This window comes from Hippocampus zosterae, chromosome 17 (assembly GCF_025434085.1).
Source record: "Hippocampus zosterae strain Florida chromosome 17, ASM2543408v3, whole genome shotgun sequence".
NCBI lineage: Eukaryota > Metazoa > Chordata > Actinopteri > Syngnathiformes > Syngnathidae > Hippocampus > Hippocampus zosterae.
This window is the reverse complement of record NC_067467.1, coordinates 3,201,087-3,216,258: the sequence shown is the minus strand read 5'-3', so window position 1 is coordinate 3,216,258 and position 15,172 is coordinate 3,201,087. Positions and strand designations below refer to the sequence as shown.

Sequence of the window (15,172 nt, the reverse complement as noted above, 5' to 3'; positions counted from 1 at the left end):
CGGCTGGCATCAAAGGTAAAAATGAGTTTTCACTTCTTCAAGAGGCTTAGTGCTGGTTTTTGGGGTGATCCTTCATTTTGCTTACACGGTGTTATCTCACCTCACACTCGCTTCCTAACTTGCATGTCAATCGTTTGTTCTCCAGAAATTAAGCGTTTGCTCAAGTTCTCCGATGGCATCAGAGATGCGTGGGCACAGGGATGATAAGCCGAGTATTGCAGTTTCCGCAGGGTTTCTACCGGTGAGCATTAAGAAACCTACAGTTGAGTTAGTGCATTCAAGAAAAAAAAAAGGTGATAAGACATGTCAAGTTATTCAGCAGAGGGAAATGAAGGCACAGATTTGGAGTATCACACACGCGCACACTTCTGGTGTACAAAGAAGGGTTTTGATCACCTTATTGGAGCTTGAAAACTAACTACTGAACAACAATAAAGTTTTGATAGCTTCAGCGTGGGTTGTATTTACCGCTTCCAAAACTGCAGATTCAATCGTACGCTTACATTGTAAAACAAGAGCGCCACAAATGGAATGGATAGCAGAAGGAGGCGGCAAATGCCGAGTTGAATCAAACGGTGCAAAAAGGGTCTGGGGGGTGGACAATTACCAAAGAAAAGATTACTATTATATATTAAAGATGTCTCTGAAATACATGTGCTCCATTGAAGTCAGCAGCAGAAGTCTCACAACTGCGCCGCCATATGAATCGTGTTGCTTTGAGAATGTTGGACTTGTCTGGTCCAGAGTTGCACCGATGAAATCGAAGTCATTAGGAACGAGCAGTAAGTCGGTTTTACGGTTTAAAAGAAAATCATATTAGGCTACACGGCGACGACCGGTCTCAGTCGGCACACCAACACAACCTATGGAGACCCACACAGGTACTGTAAATACGCGCCGTGTCCGAAAAGTTCAAAATGCCAACAATTCGAGACTGCTTCAACATGACAACGGGCCTTATTCGCAACGCCCTGAGAATCCGACAGTTCCTGGTTGAGAAAAGCGTTGCCGTGGTGGAGCAACTTCCCGTCAGAGCTGCAGTGCAGATCTTCACTCTGGCCAACTATACGCACCATAACATTTTTCAAATTCATATCTTTCTGACAATGAAGAATGTTGAAAACAATTATTGTGTTGGATCCGAACAGATTGCGCAAGTGTGCCTCATGTTTTGGTAAGTGCAACGTTAAAAAAAAAAATCTATGTTGCTGCCTTTCGCCTGAAGGCTTAATATCGTCTTTTTTTCCAAAGGCATATGGCACCAGGTTGTGATTCCAAAGACCGGTTATCTGGCGATGCTTGTTGATGGGGGGGGGGGGGGGGGGCTTAATTGTTGACTCCTTGTTGACTGACTCCAATGGAAGTGAGCCTACGAGTGCGTTGCTCCTTCAGTTTAGATGTTTCTCCCGCCGTTGATGACGTTTCCTCCGGGGGGCGCGATGTGGATGGAGTCCAGAATGGGCCGCAATATCTGGCCAAACGGTCTGGAGATGAAAGTAGATTGGATGAGTGCCCTCAATGGAAGCCTTGCACAATGTGCCTTACATGGCGGAAGGGGGCATTGATTATTAAAAAGGGATGTCACATTCATATAAACCTCATTCACTTGTTATAAGTTTCCAAAAGGCCTTTATCTTCAAGCTAAGAAAAATCTAATAAAATGAGGTTTTTATGAGACATCTCTCAAGATTTGAAAATCTAAAATCAAAAAATATTTTTTAATATATTTTTAATAAAATAAAAATAAATATTTTATTTTTTTAATTTAAAAAATATTTTTAATTTTATTTTATGGTATGGTAAAACAATGCCCTCTAAATCAATTCCCTCTTCAAAAGGAGATTTTAATTTCAATGATATTTTTTTTGACCAAGTTAAATAAAGGAAAAGAATAAGAAACAATTCTCAGACAGTTACTCCAGTTGGATGGGCGGGGCGAAACTCACGTGGCGAGGACTTCGGATGGGAGGTCAGTGATGTAGGAGGGGATGGGCATGCCCGTTAGGAACTGAGCAACCTCGTTGGTGAACGTGTTGCAGTTGTGCTCAAACAATCGATACCTGTCACCTCTGAAAAACAAAAAAAGAGGAAGGCCGCAGCCGGAATCAAACCCTGCACCTCTGTTAACCCGTCCGACGACGTGCCATCCGCTGTTTGGATTATTATGTAAAAAAATAATTATAAATTGTGTGAATAAGTTTTAACAGGAACCTGTAAGTGCTTTCTCCCAAGGATGAGAGATATTCCATGAAGATCTCCTCTGAAACTTCCGTCTCACCGAGTTCCACAACTGTGTCTGGGGGTCCCAGCATCGTTCCACCCTGGAAAGCGCACACATTGAATCCCGTTTAGCTTGCCAGATCGGAAACAAACCGATCACTTTTGATATGGCAAAAATCTAAGCCACAGGGCAAATGTCGGATTAATAATTTAGGGAAATGTAATGAATGAAACATGATTGTAGCGCATTGAAAATGAACAGAAATCTGTCTGTGTTCACTCGCCCACGTGAAGATAAAGCTGCTTTTCGACAAGCGAGTCTTTGTTTTCCGCCGATTTTGTAACAGGATATCGTTGATCATTTTAAGTACGGTACTTTAATCATTCACTTTTCTACGTGTTTGTGTATGTAATAAAATGCGTTTGTTTAGGCCTACTTATCTTGAACACAGAACATTGAATATTGTTATAATACGACAAAGTATTATTTTCAATCCCAACGCAGTAGTGTTCTGACGGCAGTGTTACATCAGGAGCAATATGAGAGCAAATATCTCCATAAAGCAAACCCACAGTTGTTTTTTAATTGTCTGTGCAAGGCATAACAAGGTAATATTGTAAATGTAAAAAGATATACTGTCCAGTAAAATGGACTTACGGGCGAACAGCTGGAGATTCCTTCTCCTCCGAAAAAGAACTCATCTCCATATGCCACGATGGCTGTGTGCCTAGAGAAGAATAACATGCTGTGTAATGCAGCAATATTCTAGAATGGGCTGGAATAATTATGCATGGGTTTCTTGATTTTCCTCGAACACATAATAGCATGATCAGAAGGTGATGTAACCCAAAGTGTTATGAAAAGTGTACAGCTGCTAAGGGGCCCAGCACCACAGTAGCTGTCAAGCAAACTTGAAATGACTAAGCGTTTTACGTCGCTACACGAATTAATCGAATTTGCCGTCTTACCATATGCCATCCAATTGCTTTCCTGTTAAAAAGAAATAACAAGGCGTTAGAAACTGAATGCGGTGGCACAAAAATATTCAAAACAAGCGGCTCGAAAATATCAAAATGAAGCACTTGTTTACATTTGTGCATTCAACCCCCATAAAAAATATCAATTGTGGCATAGCAACGTGCATCAATTTTGACGTGTTATTTACACAAGACATTAGACGTTGATAGCCGTGCTTAAAAATAAAGACAAATTGAAACAGAAAGCCGATTGTGTGATGCTAGTGAGGCCGGTGGGGCAACATCTCACGGGGGTCTGTACTCACCAAGCATGATAGGACTGAGGCTGCGCGCCATTCCTCGAGAAAGATCATAAATATATAACTGTACATTATATCTTGCAGAATTCTTGTCCATAGCGAAACCTCCTGTAAAAGGTTCGTTTGGCGGTAGCTGTCTCCGATGATTGAAATCTTTCGAGTCACCGCTGAATGGGAGGGCCTTTGAAAATGATGTAAAACAACCATTTCCGCTTTTGATGCTGTCAAAATAAAATGAATTATGGCTAAATGGCAGTCTCTTGTTTTCCACACTGGGGGGCGCTGTTTGCTTGTACAGTACAGCAGACAGCTGTACTGTATATACAAAATTGATTATGAAACGAAAGGTGGCGGTAATGTGTGCCTGACGCCTAGTTTCCACCTTTATAATTGGAAAAGGGGAAGAAGAGGAGAGGGAAGAAGAAGCGTAGTTGGTGAGCTCAGCCAACTCAGTTGCACCAAAATAACTTGGCTACGGCTGACATCACTCTGCAGAAATGGCTGCCACCGGAGTGCTTCCCTTTATACGAGGGGTGGACCTCAGCGGAAACGACTTTAAAGTAAGGATTTCAAACCCTATGTGACTAGTTATTATGGTTGTCTGACTATTCATCAAATTGGCGAAAGGCGATCCAGATCAACGAAACCCCAAACGATTGGCCATCAAGAACACGATCTTAGCTTTACGCTATTAGCTGGGCGTTAGCCAGTGATCTGATGTATTGGCACGAGACAGTGCTGTCAAATGAGTTTTAAACTGTTGCGACGGAACTACGTGAAAATTGCGATTGTGGTCTTATTAACCCTCCTATTTTTAGCGTATGGAGAGTGCGACACGCTCCTAAATTCCACAAGCCGTTCACCAACAAATAGGCAAACTTGATCATCGGAATCAATTTAGAATAATATAGTGGATTATTTGAGTTTGTGAATTTATTAACTGTGCCTTCATAGTTTGGCGGCACTGACGGCTGTTATTTATGCATCGGTTTTTAATGTATGTGTAACAACTGTGTTTATTACTCCTATTGGAATTCACTTTCTTGCCACTGGCGATAATATCGTATCGATGAACAGTAATAGCCATATTCAACTTAAATACAACCACGCATTGCGTTGATGTTGTTGGGTTGGTGTTTTTTTCGACCCAGGTTCAAATTAAGCTAAATTCAGACCACGTGTACTTATTTGTTGCTAGGTAGGCAACATCATATAATGATGTCATCAGGAGTTCATTCAATATTTCATTTTTCGTTCTTCCGTAACTTTCAGGGAGGATATTTCCCCGAGCATGTCAAATGCATGAGTAGCCTGCGATGGCTCAAATTGAACCGGACGGGCCTGTGTTACCTTCCAGAGGAGCTCTCCTCTCTGCAGAAGTTGGTAAGAACCGCATTGCTGTTTACTTCTGAGCGTGGCACCTGTTAACTGCACCGGTTGGATATTCTTTACATCGCAAACATGAGTTTGTGAAGGCATTTTTTAGTCTCAAGTGAAAATATTTGGGCAGGAGAGTATGTTAGAACGGGTTATTATTAAATCTAGGGTGATACCAGCATGCTTGTCAGCTATAATGTGTCACAGGTCGTTGCGTAATAGCGTTGCAACAAACACACTTGTTTGGAAATGAAATGGGGCCTTGGAGGTTCACAAGAAGAGATTGCATCAGTAGACTGTTTTGTGGAAACTTCATCTATTTCTCTTGAAAAAAAAAACAAATTCCTCTGATAGGATTAGTGTGGCCTCTAATCCAAAATTTGTTTTGATTTTCCATTTTATTGGTACTCGAGATTACAGCAATTACTGAAGGGTGTAGCCACCCATGTGCTGATGTCATTCTGATATCTCTCTGCCTTTTAGGAATACAATTAGCATGGGAAAAAATGTGATGATAAATTATTTAGGATGGTGGGTTTTTTTGTGTGTGGTTTTTTTTCAATTTGAAAATTTGAATTGCTGACTTTTATCTTTTTGCGTTCCCTCAGGAGCATCTTTCAGTCAGCCACAACAGTCTGACCACCTTGCATGGGGAGCTCTCCAGTTTGCCAAACCTGAGGGTGATTAACACAAACACAGCGGAAGCTTTGAGATCGAACCAAATCTGTTGTGGGACACTGGAAACTATTTTGAGTCATTTAAATCTGTTCTAAGGTTAACTAGTTATTACCATAATATTGTTAATGAATTGTTTACCGGTAATAAGTAGCATTTTAACATTCAAGGACCGTACAAGTGTAGAAATATATTAACCTCTATATGTGATTTGCATCACACTTTTTAACACACACACACACATACACGCACAGAGAGAGAGAGAATTACTGTACTTCTTTTTCTTGTCACATAAAGACTGAACTCTGCTGACTCGGCGCCGTACATTCCGTTCCTCTTTTATTAAGAACCCATTGCCACGATGATGGAGAGCGGATAGCTTTTCCATTAGCAGTTCATCAACACTCGCCTGCTCTTGCTGGGATTCTGGCGTCTCGCACAAAAGACCAAAATTGCAAAAAATACACTTGGGGAATTCATCCTTTGAATAGCCACCGAGTTGAAGTCTTGTGAGAGTTTCTGAAATTTCAGATACTTGAGGCACGATGTGGTTTGACCTCTGACCTTCGTACGACTGAAGTATATTTGTTCAGAAAATTGTCTTGACATTCTGAATCCCAATCTGCGACATTGAACCTAAGTTTACAGTGGTTCCATGCCTGACTCCTTAACTTATCGAAACTATATATAAATATAAATATTTGTTTCTTTTTTGTGCAGGCTTTGGTTGCCCGTGCCAACAGCCTAAAAAACTCAGGAGTCCCAGATGACATCTTTCAACTCGATGACCTCTCCGTGCTGGTACACGATTTTTTTGCTTTTGTCTCAGGCCCGCTGCACGGCAAGCAACGTGGCTGAACGTGATGACCGAACTGGACAATTGCAAACAAATGTCAAATCGCTCATGCGGCAAGAACCGCACGCGATGCCCGACCATTGAGTCATGTTGGGCGGTGTTGCCTGGTGCTCGACCGGCCTTAACTGCACCCTCAATACAAACTCCAGTCTGCGGATGATGTGACTGACTTCAACCCCCCCACCCCCATTCTAATAACGCACAGGACCTGAGCTACAACCAGCTGACGGAGGTCCCCAGAGACCTGGAGAACAGCAGGAACATGCTGGTCCTCAACCTGAGCCACAATGGCATCGACTCGATCCCCAACCAGCTGTTCATCAACCTGACTGACCTGCTGTATCTGGACCTGAGCGACAACAAGCTGGACAGCCTGCCGCCCCAGATGAGACGCCTGGTTCATTTACAGACCCTCATCCTTAACAACAACCCGCTGATGCATGCGCAGTTGCGGTGAGAAGGCTCAACCTCTGTCACACGTCGGTCATTTATCGTGCGCGTACTTGTATGATAAGACCCGATTCTTTTTTTTATTTTTTTTTGGATTCTGTGTAATTTTGCACGAGCAGCCAGCTGCCTGCCATGGTGGCATTACAAACTCTCCACCTGAGGAACACTCAGAGAACACAGAGCAATATGCCCACGAGCTTGGAGGGTTTAATGAATTTAGCAGGTAAATGCACACACACAACATTGTTTTTCAATGGCCACTTAGTTGTGAGCCGGAAAAGTTTGATTACAACCGAATCTATCGGTAATTTCTTCCCTCTGTCTACAGACGTTGACTTGTCTTGTAACGACCTGACTCGGGTACCAGAGTGTCTGTATTCACTGGGCAGTCTGAAAAGACTCAACTTAAGTAGCAATCAGATATCGGAACTGTCGCTCTGCATCGACCAGTGGACCCAACTCGAAACACTGAACCTCAGCCGCAACATCCTCACCTCATTGCCTGTAAAGACTTTTTTTTGGTTTGTTTACCTCATGTGACCTTGCAGTATAAATAATAACCCTCCACAACTCTCGATATCTAGTCGGCCGTCTGTAAGCTTTCCAAATTGAAAAAGCTCTACATCAACTCCAACAAACTGGATTTCGACGGAGTTCCACCTGGCATGGGGAAACTATCCAATCTCACAGAGTTCATGGCGGCCAACAATAACCTGGAACTCATTCCCGAGGGACTCTGTCGGTGAGCGCAAGAGATGTTACGGTCCACGCGATGCCTTGGGACATCACTTTTGTCTTTTTTTTTTATCGTCACGAGTACCTTTTTTGACATGCAGGTGTGGCAAGCTGAAGAAGCTCGTGCTGAACAAAAACCGCCTCGTCACACTGCCGGAGGCCGTCCATTTCTTGACTGACTTGGAGGTACAGTATCCAATATTCATTCATTTCATTCATCTTCCGAGCCGCTTGATCCTCACTAGGGTCGCGGGGGGTGCTGGCGCCTATCCCAGCTGTCTCCGGGCAGTAGGTGGGGGACACCCTGAATCGGTTGCCAGCCAATCGCAGGGCACACAGAAACGAACAACCATACGCACTCACACTCACACCTAGGGACAATTTAGAGTGTTCAATCAGCCTGCCACGCATGTTTTTGGAATGTGGGAGGAAACCGGAGCACCCAGAGAAAACCCACGCAGGCCCGGGGAGAACATGCAAACTCCACACAGGAAGGCCGGAGCTGGAATCGAACCCGGTACCTCTGCACTGTGAAGCCCACGTGCTAACCACTGGACTACCGGGCCGCCAGTATCCAATATATATTTTTATTCATCATTCATTCATCTTCCGAGCCGCTTGATCCTCACTAGGGTCGCGGGGGGTGCTGGAGCCTATCCCACCTGTCTCCGGGCAGTAGGCGGGGCACACCCTGAATCGGTTGCCAGCCAATCGCAGGGCACACAGAGACGAACAACCATTCGCACTCACACTCACACCTAGGGACAATTTAGAGCGTCCAATCAGCCTGCCACGCATGTTTTTGGAATGTGGGAGGAAACCGGAGCACCCGGGGAAAACCCACGCAGGCCCGGGGAGAACATGCAAACCCCACACAGGGAGGCCGGAGCTGGAATCGAACCCGGTACCTCTGCACTGTGAAGCCCACGTGCTAACCACTGGACTACCGGGCCGCCACTATCCAATATATTTTTTATATATATATAAATTAATTAATATGAACCCCGTTTACGTTCACCTTTCCAGATCCTGGATGTGCGTGACAACCCCAACCTCGTGATGCCTCCGAAACCAGTCGACAGAGCAGCCGAGTGCTACAACATCGACTTCTCCCTGCAGAACCAGTTGCGGCTGGCCGGAGCCTCGCCTGCCACCGTGGCCGCGGCCGGAGGAGGTGCGCGCGCCTGCGCCTGCGCCTGTAGACATGAATGCGTTTTAGTTATGTCGTTCCAGTGGCGCTCCTGTAAATGACACTTTTGTGAGACTTGTCTGAGAAGTCAAATGCAATGGAGGAGATGGTTAACAAAAGAAATGAGATTTACCCGTTTGAAATCTCACGAGGTCCTCCCGACGCATGGTTTTGTTCTGCGTGTGTGTGTGTGTGCAGGGGGCAGCCCCAAAGATCCCCTGGCACGGAAGATGAGGCTGAGGAGGAGGAAGGACTGTTCTCAGGATGATCAGGCCAAGCAGGTGCTGAAGGGCATGAGTGACGTCGCACAAGAAAAGAAGAACATGGAGGTGAGGAGAGCGGCTACACATGGAAACGAGGAGGAAGATTGATTATCTCGTGAACATTTTTTGCAGGAAAACGGGGATTTAAAATATGCAGATTTAAAGGTCCGGCGCTGGGATCAGGGTCTGGAGAAGCCTCAACTGGACTACTCCGAGTTCTTTACGGACGATGCCGGGCAGGTGAGGTTGTCGGCTATTATTTTCCCTCTTTTCCGCGTCACAAATGCACCGTAAGCACGTCCTCTCCTCACCGCAGGTGCCGGGCGTGGCCATGTGGCAGATTGAGAATTTTGTCCCCATGCAAGTGGATGAAACGTTCCACGGGAAGTTTTACGAGGCCGACTGCTACATCGTCCTCAAGGTACCGACCGAGGCAACCGGGCCGCCGCACCCGACGCGGTTCCGGAACTCGGCTTTCAAGTACTTCCCCTTCTCCGCTCGCTCGGCCCCGTAGACGTTTTTGGATGACAACGGAGCGTTGAGCTGGCAGATCTTCTACTGGATCGGCCAGGAAGCCACTCTGGACAAGAAGGCCGGCTCCGCCATCCACGCCGTCAACCTCAGGAATTTCCTCGGAGCCGAGTGCAGGACAACAAGGGAAGAAATGGGAGACGAGAGCGAAGAGTTTAGCGAAGTAGGTCGTCGGATAACACAATAAGGCGTCAAGTCATCAAGTCATTAATTGTCTCGTCTTCAAGGTCTTCAACAACGAGATATCCTACATCGAGGGAGGCACGTCCAGCGGATTCTACACCGTGGAGGACACGCAATATTCCGTCAGGTGGACGCCACTTTTAAAATTGAGCCTCTTCGATGAATTGAGCCTTTGGAGGCACTAGAACCCAAAACGCGCGTGTTTTCTCAGGCTGTACAGAGTTTACGGCAAGAAAAACATCCGACTGGAGTCCGTCGCGGTCAAGTCTTGCTCTCTCGATCCACGGTGACTTTCTTGATTCAGTCACGTATTCGCGAATTGTCGGCGGCCGTTTGAGTGGCGTATCGTGATTTCGTCTCTGTTTGGCAGCTACGTCTTCCTGCTTGACGCCGGACTGGAAATTTTTATTTGGAGGGGAGCCAACGCTACGCTGAGTGGCACCACAAAGGCCAGGTCAGGGGGTGCGGGGGTCCGAGGGGGGGATAATAATGGAGTCACGATTCAGTTTGGCACCAATTTTCTTGAAGTCCAGGAGTTGAAGAGCGCATTGAAATCGGTCTTGAAAATTGATTTAGTCTTTTAGTGCGGCGTAAACCTTCAGGCTCTTTGTTTTCTCCTCTTTCAGGTTATTTGCAGAGAAGATCAATAAGAACGAGCGTAAGGGCAAGGCAGAGATCACAATTCTAAAACAGAACCAGGAGCCTCCAAATTTCTGGGAGCTACTCGGAGGACAACCGGAGGAGATCAAGAAACACGTTCCGGATGACTTCACCGCCATCAGACCCAAACTGTACAAGGTCAGTCAAAGGTTTTGGGTTTTTGTACGGCCGTTTCGGAACGAGCGCGCGGGGAAACGGGCGGGTTGCTGACTGACTCGTCTTTTTAGGTGGGCTTGGGTCTTGGCTATCTGGAGCTTCCTCAGATTAACTACAAGCTGTCTGTGGAGCACAAAGACCACAAGATCAAACTGGACACGCTGCCAGAGCTCAGACTGGTACGTTAATCCGGTTCAGATTAGCCAGATCGGGCTCACAACTAATCCCGAATGATCCGTACACAAAGTCGAGAAGTGCTTGTCAAAGTTTGCCGATCAAACAGCCAATTTCCATGTGACCTACTTCCATCGTCTCCTCTTCCCCCCCCCTCAGCTGCAGTCGCTGCTGGACACCAAGTGCGTGTACATCCTGGACTGCTGGTCTGACGTGTTCATCTGGATCGGGAGGAAGTCTCCCCGACTCGTCCGAGCCGCCGCCTTAAAACTGGGTCAGGAGATCTGCTCCATGCTGCACCGGCCCAAACACGCCTGCGTCACTCGAAACCTCGAGGGCACCGAGTGCCAGGTAGCGCTTCCAAATGTCAATATTTACGAGCTCGCACCTTCTTTTCTGCCTGCAATCGTGGCAAAAGGTTTTGTTCACGCCTCGCAAGTCCTCCTCGAAGCATTCCTGATCCAATGACTGTCTGCATTGTATCATTTGCATATTTCATTCATTCATTCATTCATCTTCCGAGCCGCTTGATCCTCACTCGGGTCGCGGGGGGTGCTGGAGCCTATCCCAGCTGTCTTCGGGCAGTAGGCGGGGGACACCCTGAATCGGTTGCCAGCCAATCGCAGGGCACACAGAGACGAACAACCATTCGCACTCACACTCACACCGAAGGGACAATTTAGAGTGTTCAATCAGCCTGCCACGCATGTTTTTTGAATGTGGGAGGAAACCGGAGCACCCGGAGAAAACCCACGCAGGCCCGGGGAGAACATGCAAACTCCACACAGGGAGGCCGAAGCTGGAATCGAACCCGGTACCTTCTGCACTGTGAAGCCGACGTGCTAACCACTGGACTACCAGGCCGCCCACAAATTCATTTAGACAAACGCAAAAAAAAAAAACCCAAAAAAACCCGGAGAAAACCCACGCAGGCCCGGGGAGAACATGCAAACCCCACACAGGGAGGCCGGAGCTGGAATCGAACCCGGTACGTCTGCACTGTGAAGCCCACGTGCTAACCACTGGACTACCGGGCCGCCCTCATTTGCATATATTATTATTATTATTATGATAGTTATATTTTCAAAGAGTGGTTTTGATGAAAGTAACTGAAGTCCATTCAATATGTGGATACTTTTTTAAAAAAATAATCATTTAAAGATTGTGGGGAAAAAGGAGCATAGGCACATTAACGTCGATAACTGACCTTTCAAACATTTTTCTCGTTTATCTCCCCCGGTCAGGTTTTTAAGTCCAAATTCAAGAACTGGGACGACGTGCTGAAGGTGGACTACACCAGAGCGGCGGAAACCGTCCAGCAGAATGACACCCTACAGGGCAAGGTCGGCAGATAAGACGGCGACGAGCGGGCGCCTTTTTTTTTTCTTCATCGGGATGATTGCCAAGGTTCACGGGGGTGTCCGTGTGTTTTTTTTTTATCTGTCAGGTGAAGAAAGACACGGAACAGAAAGATCAGATGAAAGCCGACCTCACGGCGCTCTTTCTTCCCAGGCAGCCCGCCATGCCGCTCACCGAGGTAACGTGACACGCGTACTCGCCGGGACACAAACGGGGCAGCCTCCGCTGATATGTTTTAACATTCTCCCCCCCACCCCCCTCGGTGTGTAGGCGGAGCAGCTGATGGAGGAGTGGAACGAGGACTTGGATGGCATGGAAGGCTTCGTGCTGGAGGGCAAAAAATTTGCTCGTCTTCCAGAGGAGGAATTTGGACACTTTTTCACTCAGGATTGCTACGTCTTCCTCTGCAGGTGCATCTCAATAGCGTCTTCGCACGTACTCGTTAGCCAAAGTTGTGTTAAATCATCTCACCATGTTTTGGCAGATACTGGGTGCCCGTGGAGTACGAGGAAGACGAGGAGAAGAAAGAAGGCCAAGACAAGAGAAGGGAGGACGAGGAGGACAAACAGCCGGAGGAGGACTTCCAATGCGTGGTGTACTTCTGGCAAGGCCGACAAGCCTCCAACATGGGCTGGCTCACCTTCACCTTCTCGCTGCAGAAGAAGTTTGAAAGCCTCTTCCCGGGAAAACTGAAGGTAACGTGAGCGGCGTGCAGCACACGCGACCAGCGACGCCTCCGCAAATATTTGAACGGAGGATTGTCCCTGCAGGTGGTACGGATGACCCAGCAGCAGGAGAACCTCAAGTTCTTGTCCCATTTCAAGAGGAAGTTCATCATCCACAAAGGGAAGCGGAAACAGAAGACCGACTCGGCCCAGCCGTCTCTTTATCACATCCGCACCAACGGGAGTGCGCTTTGCACCAGGTAACGGGCTGCGCTTCCATGTCCGCTTTGTTGCAACCTTCACTCGAGAAGAGAACGCGGCATCAAGACGGGAGTTGAAACTGAACATCTCTCCCTTAGAACCATCCAGATCGGAACGGACTCCAGCAATCTCAACTCGGAGTTCTGCTTCATTCTCAAAGTGAGCCGTCGTTTCACCTTGAATGTAATTTCTCCAAAGAGCCTCAGAACGGTCCTTGAAGCCTCCTCTTCGGTATCCGTGTGGTGCGCAGGTCCCCTTCGAGAGCACAGACAACCAAGGGATCGTTTACACTTGGGTGGGCCGAGCCGCCGACCCGGATGAGGCCAAGCTGGCCGAGGACATCATGAACAGCATGTTTGATGACACTTACAGCAAACAGGTACCACAATGGGGAAATGATCACAACTAACCCTAGAACATGGATGGATGAATTTGTGTTTTGACAAGTACAGCCATACCTTCTCCTCCCCCCCCCCCTTCTCTAAGGTCATCAATGAGGGGGAGGAACCAGAGAACTTCTTCTGGGTCGGCATCGGTGCTCAGAAGCAGTACGACGAGGACGCAGAGTACATGAAATATGCTCGTCTCTTCAGGTGCGTTTTGAGCTGACGCCACACAAATTGTAAACAGTAAATCTGTCCATGGCCAATTAAAAGAAAACCACAAAAATCGATGGCTTCCTTTCAGGTGTTCCAACGAGAAAGGTTATTTCTCAGTGTCGGAGAAGTGTTCCGACTTCTGCCAGGACGACTTGGCTGACGACGACATCATGTTGCTCGATAACGGCCAAGAGGTAGGGATTGGTGATATGATGATGTTGTGAGCGAAAGCTGAACTCCGTTTTCGACGCCTCCAGGTGTACATGTGGGTTGGCACGCAGACGAGCCAAGTGGAGATCAAATTGAGTCTCAAAGCCTGTCAGGTCAGTTACGTCGTCTTTGTTTTGCTTTTTGGCGTGGTGCATTTTTGCATACCCAACCCCCCCCCCCCCCCCCCCACTTGTGCATCTTTGCAGGTGTACATCCAGCACATGCGCTCCAAAGAGAACCAGCAACCCAGAAAATTGCGACTAGTGCGCAAGGGAAACGAGCCGCACTGCTTCGCACGCTGCTTCCACGCCTGGGGGGCTTTCAAAACTCCACCCGCATAGACACTCGCATGCTGCCAACTTCCTCGATCGCAGAGTGTCCCAAACTTTTTCAGCTCATCCATATTTACAAGCCGAGGGCTAAATTTAAAACCCCCAAGATATCACGTATGGTTATCAAAGGCTCACAGTGCATCAATTAATGCTAAACATGAATCAAAAATCCATCTGCCAAGAAATTTCTGTGCCTGCACAAGCAATGAAAATTGTTTGGACCGATACACGATAGCGTTTTCCCGTTCCATGATATTGAACAGATTGTTAGCAACTCTGCATACTGCTGAGAATGTTTGGATGAGACGCTCGTGCCGTAAATGCTTAGTGCCGTTTTGCACAGCTCATCTGAAGCACGTTATTATATAGATTTGTTTTTTCATTGAGGACTTTAAAAGCAGACCGTCCTCGCTCTTCGGTGGAATGTTTATTTTCGACATACTTGATATCACATCTATACACTGATGGTGATGCGTCACCGCTCGTTGCTTTTTAGTCAGCATGCCAGACACATGAGTCACATCGACGCTTTGGAGTAACCCGACGCGCAGCCAATAGAATCTCCTCACAGTCACGCGGACTAAAGTTGATTTTGTGGCGCTTTGCGAGCAAAGGCCACCACGTGAGATTTTACGGGTTTAAAATCTACAGTTGAGAGATATTTTAATGGGAGCTCATATCACATCTCAAAATGTTTTTGTTTTTTTTTCATTTCAACAATGAAGAACACAAGTCAGATGGTTTGTCCGATCAGATTTACAAATCTTTGTCGTTCCCTCTGGGTGACCTATGTGCCTGTTAAGTGTTTGAGTGCACGGGCTCCTGATGCCACCTGCTGATGCTTTATTTATGTATTTTGTATTTTTAAAAATAAAATGTCACATCTATCATCATTCTTGCTACTTTATGGTATGGTGTGTTTAGGTAGCAACGGCTCTGTAAAAACACCAAACCACATTTCAATCTTCACATAATGAATTTGATGGTAGAATCCCTTACA

At 46.7% G+C, this 15,172-nt stretch overlaps 2 protein-coding genes across 2 annotated transcripts; one reads left to right on the top strand and one right to left on the bottom strand.

Annotated features, from left to right (window-relative positions):
* Positions 1–274: 274 nt before the first annotated feature.
* On the bottom strand, positions 275–3,699 carry desi1a (desumoylating isopeptidase 1a). Its single transcript, XM_052049272.1, has 6 exons — positions 3,504–3,699; positions 3,190–3,211; positions 2,879–2,948; positions 2,212–2,321; positions 1,947–2,069; positions 275–1,484 (listed from the first exon to the last, which is right to left on the bottom strand). The coding sequence occupies exons 1-6, from the start codon at positions 3,592–3,594 to the stop codon at positions 1,394–1,396; spliced, it is 507 nt and encodes a 168-aa protein (XP_051905232.1). The 5' UTR covers positions 3,595–3,699; the 3' UTR covers positions 275–1,393.
* A 107-nt stretch (positions 3,700–3,806) lies between these two features.
* On the top strand, positions 3,807–15,065 carry flii (FLII actin remodeling protein). The gene is made up of 31 exons (XM_052049229.1): positions 3,807–4,057; positions 4,770–4,880; positions 5,483–5,554; positions 6,270–6,350; positions 6,611–6,858; positions 6,975–7,078; positions 7,184–7,359; positions 7,440–7,597; positions 7,692–7,776; positions 8,617–8,764; positions 8,978–9,108; positions 9,175–9,282; positions 9,359–9,463; positions 9,557–9,736; positions 9,801–9,883; positions 9,968–10,042; positions 10,127–10,210; positions 10,383–10,554; positions 10,644–10,751; positions 10,906–11,097; positions 11,991–12,089; positions 12,194–12,283; positions 12,376–12,515; positions 12,590–12,800; positions 12,876–13,030; positions 13,130–13,190; positions 13,282–13,410; positions 13,518–13,624; positions 13,719–13,824; positions 13,888–13,953; positions 14,047–15,065. Exons 1-31 carry the CDS (start codon positions 3,995–3,997, stop codon positions 14,179–14,181), a joined length of 3,783 nt encoding a protein of 1,260 aa, XP_051905189.1. The 5' UTR covers positions 3,807–3,994; the 3' UTR covers positions 14,182–15,065.
* The last annotated feature ends 107 nt before the right edge of the window (positions 15,066–15,172 follow it).